Genomic DNA, 24,378 nt, shown 5'->3' with positions numbered 1-24,378 from the left:
TGTCACACAGGAAGGGAGCACCCTGGGAACCTTCTTGGGGAAGAGGCCCAGGTCTCCTGAACAAGTCACCTAAGCTCACACTCCCACCCTGAAGTTTGGGTTCCTAAGAACCCACAATCATGGGGTAAGGTGCCCGCTCCCCCAGCCGGTGCCCTGCACACCCTCTGCCCATCAGGTACCAAGGGAGCAGCCCTCTATGGTGAGCAGATTAAATGTTCCTTATGCCTGGTTAACTATTCTTTATTCTTACTTAACAATTCTTCACACTGGTTTAACTATTCTTTTTTATTTTTAAAAATTTTTTTTAAATATTTTATTTATTTGAGAGAGCGAGAGAGAGAGCACGAGCATGGGGCCGGGGGAGGGGCAGCAGAGGGAGAGGGAGAAGCAGACTCCCCGTTGAGCAGGGAGCCTGCCGCAGGACTCGATCCCAGGACCCCGGGATCATGACCTGAGCCGAAAGCAGACGCTTCACCAACAGAGCCGCCCAGACGCCCCGAGGTTTAACTCTTCTTTATACCAAGTTAATACGCCTTATGTCTAGTTAACATGCCGAGGTACCCCCTCTTCTGGGTAGGTTCTCTGGGTCCTTGTTGCCGCCCCGACTGGGCCCCCAGCTGGCAGCACCCCTTCCCCACCCCTGCCCTCTAAACACGAGAGTCAAAGACCGTCGGAGTAGCTAGAGGTGGTCCTCATGACCCAGTCAAAATGCTGAAAACAAGAAAACTGGCGATGCCGTTATTAGGGGTACAGTCGGCAATCGGGAGGCCGGTGGAAAACCCCACAGCTCTGCCCTCGGTCCGAGCTATGCCCTGACTTCATTTCGCCAAATGTGGGTCATTGAGAAGTGGATTGAGAGCTGCAGCTACTTACAAAACACGAGTACCCAGAGAGGAGAGGGCAGAGACTGGAGACCCTGGAGAGGGCCCGACACTGCGACTCCCCGAGTCCCGCACAGGCGGTCAGGCCCACCCCAGGGCACGGCAGGGACGGGGCTCACTCCCCAGTCTCTGGTAGGCAAGGCGGCGGGTAAACAATGTCCTCTTGGAAAAATTCAATAAAGAGGACGCCTCCAGCCTGGCCAGCACCCCCACCGCACCCCACGTGACTGCACAACCCACCGCGACGCCCGCTCTCCAAGAAAATTCTTTTATTTTGTGGACTCGTGGCCACCGCCCATGAGCTTCGGGAACACAAATTTGTGAAATTACTTAAGAATGCTACACTGGGGGCGCCTGGGTGTTTCCGTGGGTGAAGCGTCTGCTTCGGCTCGGTTATGATCTCAGCGTCCTGGGATCGAGCCCCACCTCAGGCTCCCTGCTCAGCGGGGAGTCTGCTTCTCCCTCTGCCTCTGCCCCTCCCCCCACTGGTGTCCTCCCTCTTTCCCCCTCTCAAATAAATAATAAGTAAAATCTTTGAAAAAACAAAGAGAAGTGGTTTACCTGTAGTGAGGAATTGTTCTTAGTATTCAGGGTTCAGACGACGAGACAAGTGCTCCGAGACCAGGTGAAACGTGATTCTGTCGCTCTGCGGAGCAGAAAACCCACCGAATCAATCAAGTGTGGCCGAGCGGCACCCCTGGCATCTCCTCTGCGCACGGGGCGGGACCCCCATCACAGCGTGCTCCGGCAGCTTTCCGGAGCGTGGCGGAGCTGTTGAGTGACCAGATGGCCCCTGGTGAGGGACGGCTGCACTCCCAGGCCCGGTGGCCAGCTCCTGCCAGTGGCATCGCGAGAGGCCGGGTTGCCCTGTTCGCCTCCCCTCTGCTGGCAGGAACCACAGCCACAAGACCCTGGGGAGGAAAGTCCTTCCAGCTGGCAATCATCTCTGGGCTTTGGGCCTCCGGACTCGTGGCCACCTACACAGAGTAGCAGCCGGGGCAACAAGATGTCCACGCAGCTCAAGCCACTTCTATCCTTGGGCAGAGCCTTTGGACTCACAGGCCATTTTGGGGGACTGGAGCGGCTGGAGCATCAAGTGTGCCAGACGGGGCCGGTGGGTGGGAGGAGGGGGCAGGGAGCTTCAGACCACCCACAGCAACAGGACGGGGACCTGTCCCACCTCTGGAATGGTGACGGCCAGCACCTTGCAGGAACGCCAACGCCCTGGCCTCCCCACCGCGCACCTGCTCTTCCCGCCTGCCTCTGCCGCACCCCAGGCGGGCCTTACCCAGCACAGGTCTGTGCCGGCCGCACAGCAGCACCGCCCAGCCCTGCCCGGCCCCGGACCACCTTGCGCCAGCACGCAGGCCTGCTGCTCCCCACTGAGGGGGCCCAGGAGCCATCTGCTCAGAGTAACCTACTTCCAGGTGAGCTTTGGCAAAACCCCACGGGGCCGCTTACCTCCACCCTGCCGGGAAAGCGTCACAGATCGCGTCGAGCAAGGTGTCCTCTGTCTGGAGGGTGATCCGGCATCACGGACACTTTGATCCAGAATCTACTTCTGGACACGAACTCACTGCTCACACAAAGCTACACGGACAGACGTGAGTGGAAACAAGCAGCACCTCCCAACGGGACAGTGGGACGAGGCGCGCCAAGGCCCCTGGGGAGGCGGCGGCCACGTGCACAGATCCGTGTGCTCACAGAGCAGACCCGCAGCCGCGCGACGCATCCTGGCTCTGGAAGGACACCAAGAACGAGTTGCTGGGACACGGCCTCTGATTACCCATCTTATCGTGTGCTTTTTAAACCCCAACAAGGGGCTCTTTCTTCAAGAGCAGACATCATAGTGCTAGGACTTCATTCAACAACCCCCTCCTTTCAAAGCACTGGTCTTGCCGTAATCAGACTTCGAACTTTCTCAATGAATCCGAGGCGAGTGTTTCCCACGTGGCCTGGATGCCCTAAGGACATGCTGGGCACAAGGATACCCCATGACTGCATCTGGACCTCACACTCCCATCCTCGACGTCCCAGAAGGAAGAGCCCGAGTTGCCCTGTTCCTGCCCTGTAACCTGAAGTGCCTGAGTGTAGCTACTGTAAGCCCTGGGTTGGGCTGGGCGGGCTCACACTTCCCAGGGGACCACGGCACCGACGGACAGACTACCTGTGCGACACGGACTTCAGACAGTGCAGCACAGAGGAGTCCCGGAAATCCCAACTGAGCGATGGTCCCATCGGCTCAGCAGCAGCTCAGAAGAGGGACAGGCTCTCCCCACCAGCCGGGCACTGAAGACCCCCCCACGGGGCGCGGGGGAGTCTGCCAGCAGTTACAGCTGAGGACACGAAGCTAATGGCAGAACTTTCTCCCCGTTCTCTGCCTCCAGCTAAGCAGAAGGAAAACAGCGCTGGGGGTGGGGGTGGGGGGAGCAACAGAAAACTTGAGCCCGCAGCAGTCGCCCCCTTGGCCATGGTACCGAAGCTGGGCTGCTCACATCTGGGACGGGTCAGAGGTCTCCACGTGGAGGGGGCCTGGGTGGCGCAGTCACTTGAGCGTCTGACTCTTGGTTTCAGCTCAGGTCATGATCTCAGTGTCGTGGGATCGAGCCCCACATGGGGCTCCGCACCCCGTGTGCGTGGCATTGGTTGGAATGCTCTCCCTCTGCGCCCACCAAACCTGCTGCACTCTCGCTCTCTAGAATAAATCTTAAAAAAAAAGTCTCTGTGTAGAAAGTCTACCTGCCGCTCTCCAGGTAATCACGCTAACACCATGGAGAAATGAGACACAAGGACACAAAGTGTATTCAACAAAGTGTGTATTAAACCAATTTTTGGAAACTGGTTAAAATTAAGGCACTCCAAGCTTCCTGGTTTCCTTGTGGTTACAATACATGGCTGCTTTAGGACTATTTGAGAAGAAAAGCATAGCGGCTAAGACAGCCCTTCAGATGCCCCGTTGTGGGCTCAGGACCCCGCGATGGGATTACATACACGGTATGGAAGAACGGGGAGCTCAGCAGCCCAGATTGCAGACACGGCGTGAGCTGACAGAGTACTGCGTGTTAATACAAAGGTTGCTGCAGTCTGTTACAAAGTTTCTTTTATGAATGAACAGCAAAAGACAAAATTCGCACGCTGCTATAAAATACTTAGGAATGTTTCATAGTTCTTTAAATTGCTATCAAATGCCCAAGAAGTCAGAAGGATAAAGTCGAGTTTGTGGAGGTTAGCTTCGCAGCTTGTGTAAACGCCAGGACGGCACAGGCCGAGGCGGCGGGCTCACGATCTGCCTGTGACATCACCGGACGCCGCAGAGCGCGGTCTCTGACAGCGGGCCGCAAGCGCGAAAGCAGAATACACCGTTTCCTGCCGTGCCTAATGTCTCCCTAACCCAAAGCGGTGTGGCAACCGGGCCCACGTTCAGATTTAAGAAGGGCTGTTCACAGTTACGTCACGGTCTGCTGCGGTCCCTGACGCGAAGCTCTCGGTCTCTCGAGTCCTAGACCTGGGTCTGAAAGACCCGGAGCCGCCGCAGACTGCGCCGCAGGTGTACCGGAGGCCACGCCGGGCCCCGAGAGGCCGCCCCCGCCGCAGTTCTCACCACACGCCCCAGGAGGCGCGCTTCCAGGACAGGGCTCGTCTGACGAGCACGTGGAACGAGCACGTGGAAGCCCCTCTCGCTAGCCGGACGTCCTGCCGCCCCGGTGCGCAGAGCCCCGCACAGGGGCCCACGGTGCTTGGTCCCTCCCTCTTTGGGGACAGCCCAGGGTCCCTAAGTGACCACGGTGCTGACAGCCGGACAGGCGCGAGAGCCTCGAGTGCCCCCGCGCACAGGGCCCGACACCCGCCGTCAATGGGTGGGAGGGCGAGAGCAGGGCGGCGGCGGCGGCCTCTGCAGGCCCCACGGCTCCGCATTAGTGCCGCGGTCGCCCCAGAGGCGGCTTTCGAGCTTCACTTGTTAAGTTTTCACTGGGAAAAAATCTTGACGTTCTGGTCAAGATACAAATTAAAATTTAGAAACTGTCCAATAAGTGGTCTGAATTTTGACAGTAAAGTTTTCTGGTGAAATGTTTTAGGTGGAAGAATGAGATCCAAGAATTATTTAAATTGAAATGAAACACAGACCTAGGGTAAGCAGGACGCCCCCCCCCGGCCTTGGTGCTGTTCCGTGCGGCTGGGGTTGGGGAGCGTGTCCCGAGTCAGTGTGCCACACGGAGCGGCCGCTGGGCTCCCGAGGGAGTGGCCGAGTGACAGGTGCCGTTCCTGCCCCGCCGGGACGGAAGGCAGAGGGGGGCGGCGGGCGCTAGCGTGGCCGGCCGCTCCGTCTGCAGGTGGCTTACCGACTGAGAAGAGCGGTGGAATGTTTGCCTTTCCTCCTCAAATTAACAACAAAACCAAAACCAGTCCCAACCCCCTGACAGGCTTAGTGTCTCGAGTGACTCAGTACAGATACAGAGAAGGGGACAGAAGCTCGCAGGAGTGCAGGCGGCCACGCGCGGTGCTCTTGGCATGCCCGCCTCAGCGGGGGCAGGAGGCGGACGACGGCGGCCGGGGCTCTGCTGACCGGTGCCGTGTCACGGGGCGGGGTGTGGTCTCAGTTGTTCTCAAACCTGGCATACGGGTTTTCTTCTTTAAACAAACCTGGAACAGAACAGCCCTGGTTATAAATGCAGTCACAGGACGGCAAACGAGACGCAAGACAGCAGGACAGCTCAGTTCTACGTGAGGCCCCACTGAGGCCTTAAGGGAACAGGTGTCAGAGCAGGTTCCAGGACGACACTTCACCGTCCTGAGTGTCAAACCACAGGTGACTTACAAAACCACCTTGCTATATGTGTCCTTACCGTGCTGGCGGACTTAGAACGAGGTGACCTTCGGTCTCGCCGTGGAGCGTCCTGGCGTGACTAATAGGACAGGAGTGCTCACCAGTCTTTGGCGCTACATACCAAAGACGAGGCGCTCCCTCCGCGCTGCACAAACACACACCAGTCTCCCTCTCTTTAGAAACCTGTGTCACATCCGCGTCCCGGGAGCCACTGCAACCCAGCGACTCGTGCAGGAGGTTTTGGGGGCGCGGGGCTCCAGGTCTGAGGAGGAGGAAGCCCACGGTGGTTTTGGTAAAGGGCGTTCAGATGCCAAATGCCAAACACACACNCGGGAGCCACTGCAACCCACCTACTCGTGCAGGAGGTTTTGGGGGCGCGGGGCTGCAGGTCTGAGGAGGAGGAAGCCCACGGTGGTTTTGGTAAAGGGCGTTCAGATGCCAAATGCCAAACACACACAGTCGTGTTGGACAAAGACAAAGCAGAACAGCTCCTAGTTCTATTTCTAGTTTAGAGGGGGAGAAACTGTTTTGTGATCAGGAAATCAAACGCCTTCTAAAAGCAAAGAAGGTTTCATCCACGCTGGTATTGTGTGTGTGAACTGCATTGTGTGTCTTTCCCCGGCCCCCACGGGGCCCCTGGGGCTTCTTCCACCAGCTGAGTCTTTCCAAAGTCCAGTCCATTCTATGGGTTTTGTGTAAACAGGCATGAGTTGGCTTTATCAGCGCAATAAAGGGCCACAGGAACCATCAGAACGTAGGAAGGAAGTGCCCCGGGCACTGTTATGGAGCCCGCCCCCGAGCCCGGAGCCTGGCCTGGGACGCCGCCGGGCAGCACACACGGGCCACACACACCGGGCCGAGCGGGAAGACCTGAAAGCTACTTGTGCTCGGCAACAAAACCACTTTTGTGTGAGGCGGTGTGTGAGCGCACAGGTGCACAAGTCTCTCGTCTTGTATTTACATTAATTTTAACAGATGCCAACAAGCTCCTTTCCACTCTTTTCAATGTTGTGGAAAACCAAGGTGCCCCAGCTGAGGGCAGCAGACGCCGGTGAGCACTGGGGAGGGAGGGCACTGCGCCAAGACTGCTGGATAGGGAATTTCACCCACACGGACTCTGTCACCACCTATGTGGGGAATGAGCACCCGACCCCAGGGTGAGTGCCATGGGCAGCAAGAGGGACATGCGAGGCTGGCCAGGAGAGGAGCTGCACCAAGGGGAGGCTGAGGGGCGGGGGCTAACAAGAGAAGGCTCTCTGGCAGCCCGACATCTCGCCTTAAATGGAGGAGACCCAGCAGCAGGAGCAGTCGGGGCAGCCTCGTGCCTCGGAACCAACACCTGGAGGCTGGCAGGGTCAGCCTCAGGTGACCCAGCACAAGGGCGTGACAGTCAGAGGAGGCCTGTGTGCATGGGGGTGGGGGCGTCCGGCCAGCGGCCCCTGCCAGAGGGAACTGAGCCTTGGAGACTCACTGTTTTAGTGCTCGGGATCTTAAAATGCCACAAAAACAGTGTTCCTCTATACAGAGAACTCCAAAATGGGTACGTTACCTGGAAAAGATTTTGGAATTTTCCTGATCAGATTTAGCCTTCAGCCCAGCCGCCCGGTCCCCCTAACACAGAGCCTGTGATCCTCAGGTCCTGAGGTCAAGGGAAGCACCGTGGCCCAGGGCTAGAAGCCCTGTGGCGATCACCTGTAAGGGCCCAGTGAGCCCACTTCTCCCAAACCCAACAGCCAACTCAACACAGGAGCAAATGTAATGCTCTCACACAGTAAAGAACGAGCCACCCCCCCAAAACCTCTGTGAACAAAAACCAGACAAAACACCTGGGCAGCATGGAGAGCTGTAACCCCTTCAAGAGGAGCACAGCCGCGTCACGAGGTGGGAGCGCGACGTGAACGCGAGGGTAGCGAGGCAGGGGAGGCCCGTGGACATCACACGCACCCCACGTCACGCAAACACGGTGACAGGCTAGGAGCCCTCGGGGCCCGGTCAAGCTCCACCCCTCGGGAGCAGCAGTGCTCAGGAAGTCTGGCCGAGAGGAAAACATGCCAAGGCTTCCTCTTTCCAGACATCCGTGGGTTAGTTCATTCCAGGCCACGCAGAGTAAACCCAGCCGCTTGAACGGGAGGGGTGGACGAGGGAAGCGGTCACATCTCACGCTGTGGCATAGCTCCCGACCAAACAGAACAGATATGGACATTCCATCGACCCTTACCGTATTTTTTCCTGATTTCATCATGTCTTGATTTCATCTCTGCTCTCCTAAAAAACAAAGAAATCTCATTTAGCATCAAAATATCGTAACAAGATACCCTTCACCTCCTTAAGCAGAGAGGCCGGGGACAGGTGCGGCGGCCCCTGGGTCGGGCAAGGTGACAACAGCACCGTCTTCTGAGGCCGCTCCAGTGTCCTGTCATTCGATTCTGTTTCAATAAAGGCAATTCAAATGCCCAATTCTTTGATTTCCATGTAAAGAAAACATACTGATGGATGAAAATCTGACACTAGGTTCTGAAGAAGGTTGGGAATGTACACGTGTTAGTTTTTATTTAGGGGTGATGACTCTGTGGGGACACTGTCCACCGGCGGCTGGCCTGACACGGCGGCAGTCCCCATCCGAGCCACAATACCACTCCCCATCAGGCAGGGCCCGGTGACCCGCTGCACCTGCCGCCAGGGCCTGGCCCGTGGCCGCCCCACACACGCTCCCTGACATGCTCCCTAAGCTGGAGAGAACGGCGGCGTCCCAGGGTGCTGGCCGCAGGAGGCCCGTCCCAGGCACAGGCAGACAGGCGCCATCGCTGATGCCCGGCCCGCCCCGGCTGGGGCTCTGTCCCACCCGCGGCCACGAGCACCCGTTCTCAGCCACCGCAGCCTGGAGAATAAGGGCCTGGGCTGCGCCCACGCCCTGTCCCACAACCCGGGCCAGCAACCCACGGTCTGTCCGCAGCTGGAGAGAAGTCGGCCCCGTGGGCGGCACCCCCCGCAGCCCAGCAGGCCCGATGCCCCAGGATGCCCCAGTGACCCGGCCCTCACCTCTCCTCCTGCCGGATCCTGCGCTCCTCGCGCTCCCGCGCCGCCTTCTCCTCACCCTTGTCCGGCTTCCGGCTCCTCCTCCTCCCGCAGCAGCAGCAGGCGCAGCACACGGCCACGGCCAGGAGGACGGCTCCCCCCACCGCCGACAGCGTGATAATCAGCGCCTCGAAGTTCACTGCAAGGTCCGCCGGGAGTCAGCACGGGGCACGGGGACCCCAAAGCAGCCCCCCATGCCCGGGGGCGGACGGCAGTCCTAGCCTCAGCCTGGGTGTGTGACTTGTGAACGATTTCTCCATCAACCGCCACGGCCCCAGGCCCCACAGGGCGGCGTGCCCCCTCCCCGCTAGGAGATGGGCAAGCCTGAGGCCAGGGAACGGAACAGACACAGGAAGGAGAGTGCCCGCTGGGCACGCACACTGTCCTGACACATTTGCAGACTCTTTGTGGGACTCTGGAAACGGAAGTGAAGCCTGGGGCGGCGTACCCCATCACCTAAACCCAAGTCCACGGGACAACGCCGAGGGCCCTCGAACACAGTTTGAACCGTGCGGGTCCACGAACCTGTGGATGTTGTTTCCCCAAATGAGGACGATAGTGTACGTNAGCACCGTCTTCTGAGGCCGCTCCAGTGTCCTGTCATTCGATTCTGTTTCAATAAAGGCAATTCAAATGCCCAATTCTTTGATTTTCATGTAAAGAAAACATACTGATGGATGAAAATCTGACACTAGGTTCTGAAGAAGGTTGGGAATGTACACGTGTTAGTTTTTATTTAGGGGTGATGACTCTGTGGGGACACTGTCCACCGGCGGCTGGCCTGACACGGCGGCAGTCCCCATCCGAGCCACAATACCACTCCCCATCAGGCAGGGCCCGGTGACCCGCTGCACCTGCCGCCAGGGCCTGGCCCGTGGCCGCCCCACACACGCTCCCTGACATGCTCCCTAAGCTGGAGAGAACGGCGGCGTCCCAGGGTGCTGGCCGCAGGAGGCCCGTCCCAGGCACAGGCAGACAGGCGCCATCGCTGATGCCCGGCCCGCCCCGGCTGGGGCTCTGTCCCACCCGCGGCCACGAGCACCCGTTCTCAGCCACCGCAGCCTGGAGAATAAGGGCCTGGGCTGCGCCCACGCCCTGTCCCACAACCCGGGCCAGCAACCCACGGTCTGTCCGCAGCTGGAGAGAAGTCGGCCCCGTGGGCGGCACCCCCCGCAGCCCAGCAGGCCCGATGCCCCAGGATGCCCCAGTGACCCGGCCCTCACCTCTCCTCCTGCCGGATCCTGCGCTCCTCGCGCTCCCGCGCCGCCTTCTCCTCACCCTTGTCCGGCTTCCGGCTCCTCCTCCTCCCGCAGCAGCAGCAGGCGCAGCACACGGCCACGGCCAGGAGGACGGCTCCCCCCACCGCCGACAGCGTGATAATCAGCGCCTCGAAGTTCACTGCAAGGTCCGCCGGGAGTCAGCACGGGGCACGGGGACCCCAAAGCAGCCCCCCATGCCCGGGGGCGGACGGCAGTCCTAGCCTCAGCCTGGGTGTGTGACTTGTGAACGATTTCTCCATCAACCGCCACGGCCCCAGGCCCCACAGGGCGGCGTGCCCCCTCCCCGCTAGGAGATGGGCAAGCCTGAGGCCAGGGAACGGAACAGACACAGGAAGGAGAGTGCCCGCTGGGCACGCACACTGTCCTGACACATTTGCAGACTCTTTGTGGGACTCTGGAAACGGAAGTGAAGCCTGGGGCGGCGTACCCCATCACCTAAACCCAAGTCCACGGGACAACGCCGAGGGCCCTCGAACACAGTTTGAACCGTGCGGGTCCACGAACCTGTGGATGTTGTTTCCCCAAATGAGGACGATAGTGTACGTACACTTTCTCTTCCTGATGATGCTCTCACTCATGTTTCCCTTTCTCCAGCCTACCTGCCTGTGAGGATACAGCACGCGGTGCACAGAACATGCACGCACGTGTGTGCCTTGACTGCGGTTACCGGCAAGCCTTCCGTCCACAGCACGCTGGTAGCAGTTAAGTTTCCGGGAAATCAGAAGTTACGCGTGGATTTTCAAGTGCGCGGGGCATCAGCGCCCCTAACGCCTATGCTGTTCAAGGTCACCTGCATTTACTTCCCCAGGGACAACTTCTGACCCCAGGAGGCAGAGAGCCGCAGGGTCTGGAGACGGCTGCCTCGTCGGCCGCCAACGTTTTATGATTTCCTGTCAAGACCCAACTCCTGAGACAAACGAGGAGTGAAAACAAGTTTTACCATTCTTTCTAACTTCTCTGAAGGATTTATAAACCCAAGCCTGCCAATATTTTTCTATTTAATTCGAACCAGAGCCAATCAAAGAGCTGTGATACGCTCTTGCCAACGTGTCCACTCGTGCGGTTCAGACAGCCACCGAGGCGGCTTCGGAGATGGCGGGATCCCCCGAGTCCGATCTGTCTCCCAGGACTGCAGTTACCGCGTGCTGCAGGGGCGGGCCCGGCGGGGGAGGGGGGCGCCACGGAGAGCAGGACACTCCGCACAGGTCGGCCACGAGCCTCCCAGGCTGGCCTCAAGTCTGTGCACCTGCTCTGGCCATCTGAATCAGGGTTACAGCGGAGGAAATGCTCCCGCTGTAGTCGTGTGGTCTCTCCTCCTTCCACCGGTTCCGGAAGAGCCGGCACAGCAAGCAGTGACGACCATCACATAATCAGAAAAGACCTTCACGAGCAGACGGCAGCAGGTTTTGACGACAGAACTTTCAAACAATCCACTTTAAAAACCAATCAGATCAGCAAGACACCTGGCTTGGAAATATGTCTGCCCCCGAAAACAGCTTTTCTGACTAGCAGCTAAAATCAGTTATAAAATACAGAAATCCCATGGGGCACCTGGGTGGCTCAGTGGGTGAAGCGTCTGCCTTCGGCTCAGGTCATGATCCCAGGGTCCTGCTCAACGGGAGTCTGCTTCTCCCTCTGCCTCTGCCTGCAGCTCCCCCTGCTTGTGCTCTCTCTCTCTCTGAGTCTCTGTGTCAAATAAATATAATCTTAAAAAAAAAAAAACACACAAATACCAAGATCCCGATCACAATGGGGAAAAAACACTAGGGGGCGCCCATTCCCACCAGCCTTCCGGAGAGAAGCCACGGACCCTGGGGCCGTCACGGTGACCTGAGTGGGCAGGGACCCCTGCTTCTGCACATCGGGGCAACGTCCTAAAGACCTCATGTTTCTCCAAATGAACATGTATTTAAGGTCAGTACAGTTAAAACCCCAGACAACTCTGCCCAGTGCTGGGTAAGATGATTCCAAAGTTCTTTGTCAGAACAAAGAGCACCCGTGGCATGAGGTCTGGAATCACAGCTGTGTGCTGCTCTGACATCTGGGGGCCTGGGGGCCCTCCTGGTCTCCTGAGACGCACGAGCATAAGCCCCCGGCCCGTTCTGTTCCCACAGAGAAGGCCAATACACCCTCAGCCCAATTCGCCTCCCCGACCCTCCCTAGTGCACACGGGGACCGGGAGCAGCGCCCACTGACCCCTACGTCCCAGCTGTCAGGCTTCAGTTCCACGCCAGCCCCGGAATGACTGACACCACCTGCACCTTCTCTCGGGAAGCAGGGGCATGGCCACCTGTCCTGACTGCGGAGCCTGCCTCCCACAGCCCCTGGCTCGTTCCCTGCTCCCCGCCCCCCATGCTGTGGATCTCATCTGTGCCATGCCAGGCGTTCAGCCAGCCCCATGGCCCTAAGGCAGGAACTTCATTTCATAGAATTATCAAAAGTGCCCCCATCCGAAAGGTGTTCAACATCATTAGTCATCAGAGAAATGCAAACTAAAACCACAGAGAGATGCCACTTGACACCCACCAGATGGACTAAAGTGAAGACAACTGATCACCCCAGGTGCTGGCAGGGACGTGGGACAACGGGAACGCCCGCACCACTTGGAGGAGGGTGACCCGGCACAGCCACTCCGGGAAAACGTCTGCAGACCTACTACGCACGGTGACCCCACGACCTGCTCCTCAGTACACGCCCAGTGGGAGTGAGCGTGGGATGGTACCCCCCCCACGCACGTGTACCGCAGCCCCGTGTGGACACCTGCAGGGCGCCAAGCAGCCGCCACACAGACTGTAGGGACACGGGCGTCTCCGACACACGGCTGGACGGACAGTCAGATGAAACAGCACGTGATCTCCTTCACGGGAAGGGCCGCACAGGCAGCACTCACTGTACTGATGCGGAGTCCAGGGCTGACACGGGTCCTGACGCGGTCAGGCTGCCAGCGCTGAGTGGGGGTTACCTGCGTATGCGTGTGCACCCTCGCTCCACTCCGTGAACAGGCTAGGTGTACGCACACGTGTGTGTCTGCCAGACAGTACCGTCCGCAAGGACAGGGAGACAGCGTGTGCACTTCATTCGAACTCAGGCCTCATCTCAACGCCTTAACATCTCAGGCTCAGGATGCCCGGGGCCCCCTGGTCCAGGACTGGTCTCCGTGGGGTCTCGTAGAGGGTCAACAGCCCCACGGAGAGAGCACCTGGAAGCCCTACATCTGCAGACAGAAGGGGACACGTCAGGACAGGGGGGCCCTGACTGTGCTGAGCAGGGCTCTCAGTGCAGACACCGCCAAGACACAGTGTGCCGACATGTCCAGGAAACAGTCCCCACGCGCCATCCTGGGACACAGAGGGACTCCGTGCGGAGCCGGGGCTGATGGCCTTGCAGGTGGGCCTCCAGACACCGGGGACTGCCAGCAGCCCTCCCAGAAAGCACGCTCTCCCACTGGCTTCCTGACCTCCTGCGGAGAGCACGCACGCCAGCAGCTTTGGTTCGCTGAGCGCAACCACACTTTCCAAAGCAGCACAGATTTTGCGAGAGCTCCATGAGAACGAAGACTTACCCCAGCAGACACCCCAGCGTGCAGAGCTCAGCTGACAGAGGGAGCTGGGCGGCAGGACCCTGCTCACCGGGTAGTCCAAGCACGCCTTGTTGGTATGGCACCAAAGACACTGAAAGAGAGGGATGTTCGACAAGCATCAGAAATGCACCGTACGCACCCAAGAATCAGACTGTCAGGGACTTGAGGCCCACCACGCCTCTCACTCCCCCTCAGGTGACTGGCTGGAACACTCGGCCCCCACCTCACCCCATCAGGCCCACCAGGGTTGAGGTTACTCAAACCCTCCCCCACCAGGCACCCTGCCCGGCCTCTTGGCCTCCGTGCACATCCTGAAAGCTGCCAGGTGGCTCCCTGCCCAGAGTCTTTGCACAGCTACTCCTTCTGCCCGGAACATTCTTCCCCAAGCACGTGTGGCCTCCCCTCCCCCACAAGGCCTCCCCTGAGCAACCTACTCACCACCACCCCACCTCCCCGTCACCTTCCCATCAGCAGCACCCCTGACACACTCAGCTGGGGTGCCTATCTCGGTTCGCCTGTACAAGGGCAGGCGGGACCCAGCGGGCCCACAGGAGGAGCTCAGTAAGTCCTTGTCAGCGCACTTTTGTGACCTCGGAAAACACTGGCCTCTCCGGCTGCATGGGGTGCTTGGCCATCTTAAACACAGTGCAGCTGGGGGCGCCTGGGAGGGTGACGCATCTGCCTTCTGCTCAGGTCATGATCTCAGGGTCCTGGGATGGAGCCCCACAGAGTGTCAGGCTCCCTGCTCAGGGGGGAGCCTTCTTCCCCTCCCCAAGCCCTCCCCTGCTAATCCTGTCTCTGTCTCTGTCCCTCTCAAATGAAAAAATAAATTCTTTAAAAAAAAAAAAAAAAAAGACAGTGCCTCTAAGGCTCAAAGGCACCAGCCCGGAACCTCAGGATTGGACGGCCCCTCACAGATGCTCCTGCCCGAGTCCCTAAGAACATAGGGGCACTGCAGGTGCAGAGACAGACAGAGAGTGCCAGCACCGGGCCGGCCCTCTCGAGCGCTCCCGGCACCAAGCCACGCGGAGGCCCAGGTGCGCTCGGGCAGACGGATGGAAAATCAGGTATTTGTGGCCCAGGCCAGGGTGCAAGTCCATTACGAACACGAGGAAGGCGAAGCCTGGGCTCTCCCAGAGCCACACCGCATATTTAAAATGCTCAGAGCACACTCGACCAACAGCAGCCAGCCCTCTTCATCCCGGCCGTGGGAGAACCACCTCCACGTCCATGGCCTGGTCCCAGCGGAACAACTTTTGGTAAATCCTCCATTTTGAAATAATGCAAGTTTCCGATATCTAGTTTCCCATTTTTATAACCATGTTACTGAAAGCGCCAGGAGCTCCCTGGAGGCTGGCACTCTTTCACGGGCAGCGATTCAGGCGTCACGCACACACGAGACCCGGGGCCGAGCACGCGGCTGTGCTACTTACAGAGACGTTCTTCAGGCACTCCTCACAGGTTCTGTTTGTGTTCTGAGAGCAAGCTGCAGGGAAGAACACACATCACAGAGGGTCAGGCGAGGCACACATGCGCGCAGGAGGGCTGGGGGGCAGGCTCCACCCCCACCTCGGAGCGCACGTCCTCTCCCGGCACCCGGCCTGCAGGGAGCACCAGGACCTGCTGAGCCTTGCTGCCAGCAGGGCCCCAGGGAGGGCGCAGACACAGCCCCAAGGCTCCCATCTGCCAGGGGTCGGGGGGAGACAGGCCTCAGCAACAAAGGCAGTGCCTCCAGAGCAGAGGAGACGAGCGCCTGGCCGTGTCCCACAGACCCCAGCCAGCCCAGGCCCGCTGGCTCCTCGGCACACACTCTCTTTGGAACCAAAGGCCAAAGTAATGCCAGGCCCACGAGACGAAAGCCAGGCCTCAGCCGGCCAGTGCCCCCCAGACCAGAGGGAAAAGCCCCCCGGAATCAGCAGACGCCAATCCCGCAGGGCACCCCGCGACTCTGGCCACTTCTCATCCACGAAGGGGTCAAACCCCACACAGTGAACAGCTCTGGAACTCAAACTACTGAGAAGTAAAGAACTAGCGTGTGAACAGAACACGCCCACCCCTCTGGGAGGCTGCTATTTACCGCACCCCATGACTCCAAACACATACCCGGACTTGGAGAGGAGCTCTGTGTGCAACTCCGAATCGTGACCAGATGCCGCTTCAACCCACCAGAATGGCCAGAAGCAGAAAGACTGGCACCACTAAGTGCTGGTGCAGAGAGCAGCCGGGAACTCTCACACGGCGTGGGTCGGGGTGCAAGAGGGTTCCACCGCTGAGAAGACCTCGCGTCTGCTCATAAAACCAACCGACGCCTCTCCTGTGACTCAGCGGCCCCACTCGAGCATTTCACACAAGAAAGTCAGAACGTAAGCCCCGAGGAAGACTTGTACACAAATGTTCATGGCAACTTTTTTTTTTAAAGATTTTATTTATTTGAGAGCGAGAGAGAGCGAGCGAGAGAGCGCAAGCGAGCACACATGGAGCAGAGGGAGAGGGACAAGCAGGCTCCCCGCTGAGCCGTGAGCCCGATGGGGGGGACTTCATCCCAGGACCCCGGGACTATGACCTGAGCCACCCAGGCGCACCTAGCTCCCTAATAGTAACAGCAAAAAGCTGTGACCAGCCCGGATGCTCAAGCTCAGAAGCACGGGCCAACCGTCGCACCACGGAACGCTCTTTAGCCACGTGAAGTGCACTGTGTGCGTGAGACATGGACGAATCTTAGAAACATCATGGGACCCACGGAAACCTGACACACAAGACCATTCTGCTGGATTTCCCCGGACACGTAGCTCTGGGGCAGGGGGATTCTCTACACTGGGAAACGGGCAGCGGTGGCCTGAGCCTTCCGGAGACATGGGTGCATTCGGGAGCTTGACAGGGGCTGGGGTGACACAACCTCATGGCACACATGAGACCCTGAACCTCACCGGACATAAATTCATCTCGAAAGAGAAAGACAAAGGTCAACCTCTGGCTCGTGACATGCGTAGTGAGGGCCCCACCAAGCTTAACGGGAGGCTATGGGACGGACCCAAGGACAGAGGAGACAGCAGAACATGAGTGCGGAAAATTGCGAGAGGTGGGTGTGCGCATGCCTGCCGCACAGCTGCACTGCGGGTCCCGGGTGAGCTGCAGGACCGGTGCTCTGGCCACAAGTGCGCCCGGGGCACCCACGGAGCAGGATCTGCTCGGAGTGGCCTGGAGCCGGGAAGCAGCCGCAGGGCCGGTCAGGTCTGCCGCTCCTACATCCCGCCAACCGAATAGAACCCTGCTTTGTCTAAAACATGATGCAAGCCCACTTGGCACAAGTGGCCCTGCAGCCGCCATGGGCGGCGTGCGGAAGCCTCCTGTCAAGCACTTCCCTTACAACACACCTGATTTAGCTCCAGAAAGGGAACGAAAACAACACCCCGTGAACCAGCTCAATTTCTGCAAGCACCGCAAGGTCGCAGTGGCCATCGGCAGCAACAGGGACCAGGCGCCCGGCGGCAGGGCCGGCTGTGCCCAGAGAGGGCCTGGGCCCCAGGGCCAGGCAAGGGCTGCGACCGCAACACCTGACCCCTCACTCTGTCCACCCAGGGGCCCAGAGGACGACACCTGGCAGCACAGGGGCCTTGGTTTCCAGACACTGTCCCCCTGCCGAACGGAGCCAGGGCTCCTGGGAGAAACAGTGGATTCCGGAACCGGGACAGAGAAAGGACAAAATGGGCCTCGGACAGACTGCTGAGCCACCAACTTAGGGGTAAATGACAAAAGGACCCAGAAGCCAGCTTGAAGGGGGCGTCTTCCTTGCCGAATAGGGACAATGACAAATCCAAGTGACTGACAGTAATGGACTCCAGCCTCTTGCATGGTCCAGGATTTCACATGGACATGGAACAGACAGAGGGAAGGTCAACCAGCCAAGGCAGAAGTAATGGGTTGAAGACCTGCAATTTTGCAATCATCTTGGGAAATCTGGACGCTGAGACCCCTGTGCCCGTCTGTGCTGTGACAAGACACTTATGGTCTCAAAGCACCTCCCTCCCCCCAGTTAAATCACTTATGAAGAGAAAATGGCCCTTAACGTGATCAAAGTATCACCAGGATAAGGATAGGACAATGGGACAAAACACCAGCAGGTGCCCCCTGGGGGTGCAGGGGGAAGGACACAGCCATGTGCAGTTGAATCCTGTCCAAATGCACTGGAATCCAAGTTAGAGGAAACCAGACAAGACCAACCGAGGGTCCTTCTACACAGTCGTTTTCTGACAACAGACAGAGGAAGTACGTGGGGTGAATGGAGCCGAATGCCCCATGTGGTCCTGGCCGTTATGGGGACGACTGGAGAACCGTGGACATAAGGCCCATGCTACACGCAGTGTTCAAGGATTGCACCAATGCTCGCTGTGCAGACCTCGCTCGGCGTACCCCCACTGTGTGGAAGAACGTCCCCCTCCTCAGGAGGTCCGTCCTGAGGGACTTGGGGGTGAAGGGCCCCAGAACAACCGAGTCTCCAACGGTTTGGTTAAGCCAGTAACAAGCAGACACGGGGGGGGAGGGGCAAAGCAAACAGGCAAGTGCTGAGTACAGAGAGGCATTTGCAAGTTCACTGTAGTGCTTACTCCTCCAACTTTTCGGCAGCTTGGACGTTTTTCTACACAGAGTTAGGCAGGGAGCCGATGTGAAAATCTGCACAACTGCTGACACACCCACACTCAAGTCCTTTTTGAAAAATTCTACAAGAAAAGATGTACATATCAATCTTAACTGAGCAGCGACGGCTGGGGCGGGGGGCAGGCAATAACCAGGAACTTTTTCCTGGGGATTTTTTTTTTCCTTTTTAAAGTCTTTTTGATTGCTGGATTCGTGTGAACTGCGCTCCAAGATACACACCATCAACCTCGTCCACCCCAGAGCCTCTGGACTAGAGAGCAGGAGTCCACAGAGCCCAGCCCTCCGCCAGCCCCCGCCGAGGCTGAGCACCAGGCAGTGGTCAACACAGGCAGAACCCTCGGTTAGACAGCAGTCCTGAAAACGGGGTAGCGCTGGGGAAAGGTCGCTCCGTTCTCTCCCTCTAGGACACCTTATCATCTTGGCAGCATCCATGAACTCCTTGCTCCTGCTTCAAAGACCGGGGCACAGAAACCCACACGCTGATCGCCAGAGAGAAGGAGCAAGTGCCCTCGTTTCCCTGAGTCTGACGCTAAGTGTCAGTACCCTGACTCTGGAAGTCCTAGGACTGGAGATCTTCGAGAGTCCATTTACCAATGATCAGAAAACTTGACGTATCGTTCTCTTTGAAAATTAAATGAAAAGACCAGAAGGAGAAAGGTGTTTGTGTTCAGTTACACTAGCCCGTGGCCCCACGTCACACCGTATCCTCGAGTTTCAGGGGAGCCCGTTCAGTACAAAGGACACGCACTCGCGTGTGTAAAGAGATCTGTTTTGCTAAAGTAAAGAAAGGAGTAAGCACACACTCACTGTGCGTGTGTCACACCACAGGCCGGGGCCGGTGCGGGCCGGCCCCTCCGCGGACACTGTGCCCACTCTGCGGGGTGACAGAGCACCTACCTCACTAGCTCCACGCGAGAAACAAGGGGGCAAAGATCATTCACACAAACAGTCCCGCTCATCTTCCCACCTCGGCAGAAACAAGAGTGCTGAGTGTGGTACAGCCCTTCCTTGACTTAGGACGGGTCATATCCCAAGCAACCCACTCAAGTGGAAAACGTCCTATCAAAAATCCAGTCAAAATCCTGGCCAATCTTAAACGTGCCGAGAACACTTCCGTTCGCCTCCAGCTGGGAAGAATCACCTCGCACACGGCCTGTCTTATGAGAGAGGGCTGAATAGCTCTGTAACTGACCGAACACCATACCCAGAGTGACCAATGGAACGGCTGTGTGCCCGCGGGGCTGCCCAGCCTCAGCACAGGACGGCGTATCACTAGCCGGGGCGAAGACCCACATCCCAATTCCAAGCACGGTTCTGGACGCGTGCCGCTTTCTCACCACCACGAAGTCAAAAAACCCTACATCCAACCTGTGTAAGTCAGGGGCCATCTGCATATACGAATAACAGGTACCGTGTGGATACGCTCTGTGAGGCCCTTACAACGGGTTTAGAAAGGCCTGGCTCTCCGGAGATGGGCAGGAGAGGAACGGCAGGCCCCCCTCCGAGCCCAGCGCCCTTCACAAGGAGCAGTCGGGGCGGGACCTGCACAAGCCACAACCGAGCTCTTCTGCGCCCTCAGGCAGCTGGTTTTCGGGGTCATCTCCCCCTGTTGTACAGATGAGACTCTGGGACGGAGTCTCACCCCACACACAGGGTGGGCTCCACGGGCCCGTGGAGGCCTCTGGGATTCCAGGAGCCTCCCTCCACAGATCTTCAGTGCGCCCTGGGTCCCTCCTGTCTCCACGCCACCAAACCCACAGTAAGACCGAAGAAACTGTTAGCCTGGGATTGCTGGGACGTATTCTTTGAATGCACGTCCCTGTGACGGTTCACTTACGTGTCAACATCACTGGGCTACAGGGCACGCAGGCAGCTGGTAAACCATTTCCAGGGGCTTCAGGGGATCAGCGCTCAAATGGGTAGACCGAGTAAAGAAGACTGCCCTCACCAATGCAAGCGGGCATCACACAATCCATAGAGGGGCCCCAGCGAACAAAAACAACAGAGGAGCAGTGAATTTACTCTTTCTGCTGAAGCTGGGACACCTAGCTTCTCCTGCCCTCAGACACTGGTGCTCCTGGTCCCGGGCACTTCTGACATGGACTGAATTCCAGCAGCTTTCCTGGGCTCCAACCTGCACACGCAGGTCATGGGACTTCCCCGCCTCCACAATCACGTGAGCCAATCCTTCACAATACATCTCTTTCTCTACACCTACAGATACCCTACCGGTTCCGTTTCTCTGAAGAACCCTGACTATACCCTTGCAAGGAAGACCAACGTCATGAACAGTGTAGTCACATTCCTACAGTATGACAAGCAGCAAAAATCCCACACTGAGCACATACTCTGTGGAAGGGGGGCCCTCACTGCTCTCACAGCGCCCGTCCCCAAGGAAAGGCAAATGCAGACCCCCAGGATACCTGGGGGGTAAGCACCCTCACAGCACGTCATTCCTCCCCTTTGAAGGTGTTGCTGAGGACAGAAACAACAGCCCACTACCACCAAGGAACTGGGGTGTATCCACCAGACGGAAGTAATTCCTATGAGCCGAGGCAAAGGCAGCTTTGCACTGAGTTACAGTACGTAGAACGCCGTGCGGCCGAAGGAGCTGCTCTTCAGCTGAAATACCACAGCAACAGTTCTGGTCTAATTCCCTAATGGAGAAACAAATTAAAGTCACCAAAGGACACCCCCACCCACCGCACAGGGCCTCTGCACACCTGGGAACTCCAGGGCAGTACCGAAAGCAGAGTGGTCAAACAGATCACTGGGGCTCCCCACACGCGCACCACAATTACGCACACACAGCCGCTAGCCACTGAGAAAGACATAATTTTGGCAGATTATCAATCTATTACAGTAAACAGTCCCCATTCCACTCTTCCCTTCACAGTGCAATTCTACTGCGTTATTAACAATCGTCCAGAGAGCCGCCTTGGAAACATCACACACACACACACACACACACACACACACGGAAGTAGATTAGGAGAAATAAACATTCAATCAGGTCACACAAGGAGGGTGCTCTGCTGTATGAAACAGAACCCCTCAAAGCCTGGGCTAAGAGGAGTTGAGAAAAACACTGGCCCCAAGACAATCCTACTGGTAAACCACTGCAACGGGGGTCAACAGGCCAGCCTGAAGCTCTATTGCCACAACTGCTGATCACGTGGGTACTTCACACGACATTTCTGAAACAGGCCCAACCCTGACACTCCCCAGCTTCCCTGATTTCCCCCCACGGCCCCACAGGAGGCCACTCTCCAGCAACACTGCATTTCTGGAACCTTCTGAAACATCAGTTTGGCCCTAGGTCATACACTTCCTTGGCGAGCACTGTTTCTTGGTCAGTCTCCCCAGGAACTGTTGACCACCATGGTCCCAGCACCTGGCAGCGCAGTTACTAGGGACACACCCCCACCCCAGGTCCGCGGAGCGCAGAAACAGAACGGGATTCGTTCAAAGTTGCGGGTCCCATGCACTGTGCCTTCCTGCCTCGAGGCACGCAGTGACTCACGGACTCCTTCCCGGGCGGAGTGGCGCCCGCCTGCGCCACACCAGTGCCCACCCTTCCCCTTCCCAATCTTCAAGGGGTCTGGCACCCGGACACCGGTTACCGACCCGCTGTGGGGCTCCAGTAGCTTCGAAGCCGCGAGCTCCTTCGACAGTACTAAGCCGCGCACTAAGCCAGGACAGCCCTGCAGGCCTCGCCGACACCACCGCGAGACTGAACCAATACAAAAGGCGGGCTCCTCCACCAGCCCAGGACCCCGCGTCCCCTTCACCTCCCCTCCGTGCCCGGTCCCGCCCAGGACTCCACGGTCCCCTTCACCTCCTCTCCCCGCCCAGCCCGGACCCCGCGCCCTCTCAACCGCCCCGGGCCCCTCACCCGCTCCAGACGGCTCCTGAGCCGCGGCCGCCGAAAGAAGCATCAGGAACAGCGCGACAGCGCCGAGGACCGGCTCCCAGCGCTGCATCAGCCCGCGAGTGCCGCCGAACGCCATGGTGGCCGGGGCCCCTCGGGTCTGCAGGTCAGACGTCGGCCGGACGTCAGTCGGACGCTGTCCACCTCCGCTGCGGGGCCAGACAGTCTCCCCCCACCCCCGGAAGAGCCACTCACCGGAAGTGGGCGTGGCAAGCGGCACGGTCAAGTGCGCAGCCGCGGGTCCCGGCTCGCCCCGCCCCCAGCCGTCGGGGCCTCCCTCCGCGGCCTCTGTTCCCCCGCCTCCCGGTGCGACGAGGACGCGGCTCGGTGCGCGTGCGCGGCTGAAAGGAGGCGGGCTGCTGGGGTGGTGGGGGGTCTTGCTTCGGCTCGGTGCGCCTGCGGGAGTGCGAGGATGCATTCCCGGGCGGCAGGGGTGCGATGATTTGGGCCCGAAAGCCGTGAGGCAGTCCGGCAAGGTGGCCCCGGGACCTGACGGTGCCGCCGCCGGCGCCACGCTGGTCCCCGCGCCCCGGCTGCGCCGGACGGGACCCGTGCGTACAGAGAGCTCGCAGTGCAGCGGGCGCCGGAGTCAGAGAAGCCGCGGAGCTCAACCCCTTTTCTCGCAGAGACGCACCTGGGCCGGCGCCCCCGCCTCTCGCCTCCCCACCGAGCTCGTTGGGAGGCTGCTCGAGGAATGTTGCGCACTGCAGGCGTCCACTGGCTCTCGTGACCACAGTGGGGTGGGACGTGGCAGTGGTCCGCCGAAGCGGGCCGTGCACCTCCCGCTGCCCCAGGTCCGGAGGAGCCCTCGGGGACGCAGGGGGGGCCTCGGGCGCGGGGGGACGGCTGGGGCGGGTCTCACCCTGGCGTTCGGGGCCCCCCATGCCATTCGCTGCCGTGTGGCACTGCTGTCCACACCTGCCTCAGCGCCGAGGGGGGCGGGACTGCGGTGGGCTCTGCAGGCTGACCTGGGACTCTAGAGCGCCCCAGTCGGCGTGCCGGGATTCTGCGTGTGGCCTGGAAAACCATGCCCTCCCCTCCCCAGGAGGGCCCCACAGCCCTTAGAATTTAGCTTGCCCATAACCCCCAGGGCCAGTGTGCCAGGACTCTTGGTCACTGTGTATTTGTGCTTCCCTGTCTGTGCCCCGTGCTTCGGATGTGGCAGACCACCCCGAGGGTTCGGTAACTGCCTGAGGTCTCGGGGCCAGAAGAAGGGGACTTCAGGGCTAGCAGGGCAGCCTCGCCAGTTCCTGCCATTGCAAACGAATGAACGCCTGCCTGGTTTTAGAAGCGTGGCCTCGGAAACCAACATGCTTTCACCCTAACGACACAAACCCACAGCAACAACTTAAGGATAGTTGAAGGACATTGGACACAGTGGACACTGTGACGTTTGAAACAGTGCCATCAGCAATGGCATCTCTTTTCTTTGTGAGAAAGATGACGCACAAGCGGGCAGAGGGGAAGAGAGACGAGCAGACTCCCGTTGGAGCGTGAGACCCTACTCAGGGCTCTGTCCCAGGACCTTGAGATGGTGACCTGAGCCACCCAGGCGCCCCCAGCAATGGCATTTTAAGACAACTGAGTTTTGCAACAATTCCAGAACACAGAAGTTCCAAAGTACTGGGTAACTAGAGTCCGCGTCCTGTTGAAAAGTGAGGAGGTGGCATTATTCCGATGTCAGACCTCACACTTGTGGAGAGAGACCCCGATATCATAAGAAGCACAGTTCCAATGGGATGATTCCTCTTGGCAGTCTGCAGCCTAAAGAGCGTATGGTTTTTCCAGAAAGATAGCTAAGGAATTAGACAGACACAGTCACAACGGGGTCCCCTTGGGGGAGCAGGGCTATCCTCAAACACCATGCTGGTCGTCAGGTGGAAGCCAGAGCCCCTGGTCCTGCAGCTCCCGGACCCTACCTCGGAGTCATGTGTACGGGAGTCACTTGCTGGACATTTTCACCAGCCTTGTTTGTGGTCAGTGTGCCATCAGATTTTGTCATCGAGACTAAAAGTTAAGGAATTACTTCAGAAAGGTCGTGTGATAAAATAGAGCTGCTCCCTAGCCAGGTAACACATCGAATCTGTGATTGTTGACACTGGGAGGTTTTCAGCCCAGCTGAGGACAGAGGGAGTGCTTGAAGGCCAGGG

General features: G+C 58.7%; 1 protein-coding gene across 1 annotated transcript; it reads right to left on the bottom strand.

Moving 5' to 3' along the window:
* Positions 1-3,680: 3,680 nt before the first annotated feature.
* PTTG1IP (PTTG1 interacting protein) lies at positions 3,681-22,428 on the bottom strand. The gene is made up of 6 exons (XM_034654526.1): positions 22,193-22,428; positions 15,075-15,127; positions 13,624-13,732; positions 10,005-10,179; positions 7,925-7,971; positions 3,681-5,522 (listed from the first exon to the last, which is right to left on the bottom strand). Exons 1-6 carry the CDS (start codon positions 22,305-22,307, stop codon positions 5,476-5,478), a joined length of 546 nt encoding a protein of 181 aa, XP_034510417.1. The 5' UTR covers positions 22,308-22,428; the 3' UTR covers positions 3,681-5,475.
* Between the last annotated feature and the right edge of the window lie 1,950 nt (positions 22,429-24,378).

The sequence above is a fragment of the Ailuropoda melanoleuca genome, chromosome 1 (assembly GCF_002007445.2).
Source record: "Ailuropoda melanoleuca isolate Jingjing chromosome 1, ASM200744v2, whole genome shotgun sequence".
Taxonomy (NCBI): Eukaryota; Metazoa; Chordata; class Mammalia; order Carnivora; family Ursidae; genus Ailuropoda; species Ailuropoda melanoleuca.
Note: the sequence above shows the minus strand (reverse complement) of the source record. Positions and strands in the feature narration are given on the sequence as shown.

What these genes read in the sequence shown, in the direction of transcription:
- PTTG1IP (XM_034654526.1), bottom strand. Translation starts at nt 22,307, where the DNA reads ATGGCGTTCGGCGGCACTCGCGGGCTGATGCAGCGCTGGGAGCCGGTC. An exon ending in ACGCTGGGGTGTCTGCTGGG is followed by an intron (nt 10,180 to 13,623) that starts GTAAGTCTTCGT and finishes CGGACCTTGCAG; the next exon opens with TGAACTTCGAGGCGCTGATT. An exon ending in AGGATCCGGCAGGAGGAGAG is followed by an intron (nt 7,972 to 10,004) that starts GTGAGGGCCGGG and finishes TTTGTTTTTTAG; the next exon opens with GAGAGCAGAGATGAAATCAA.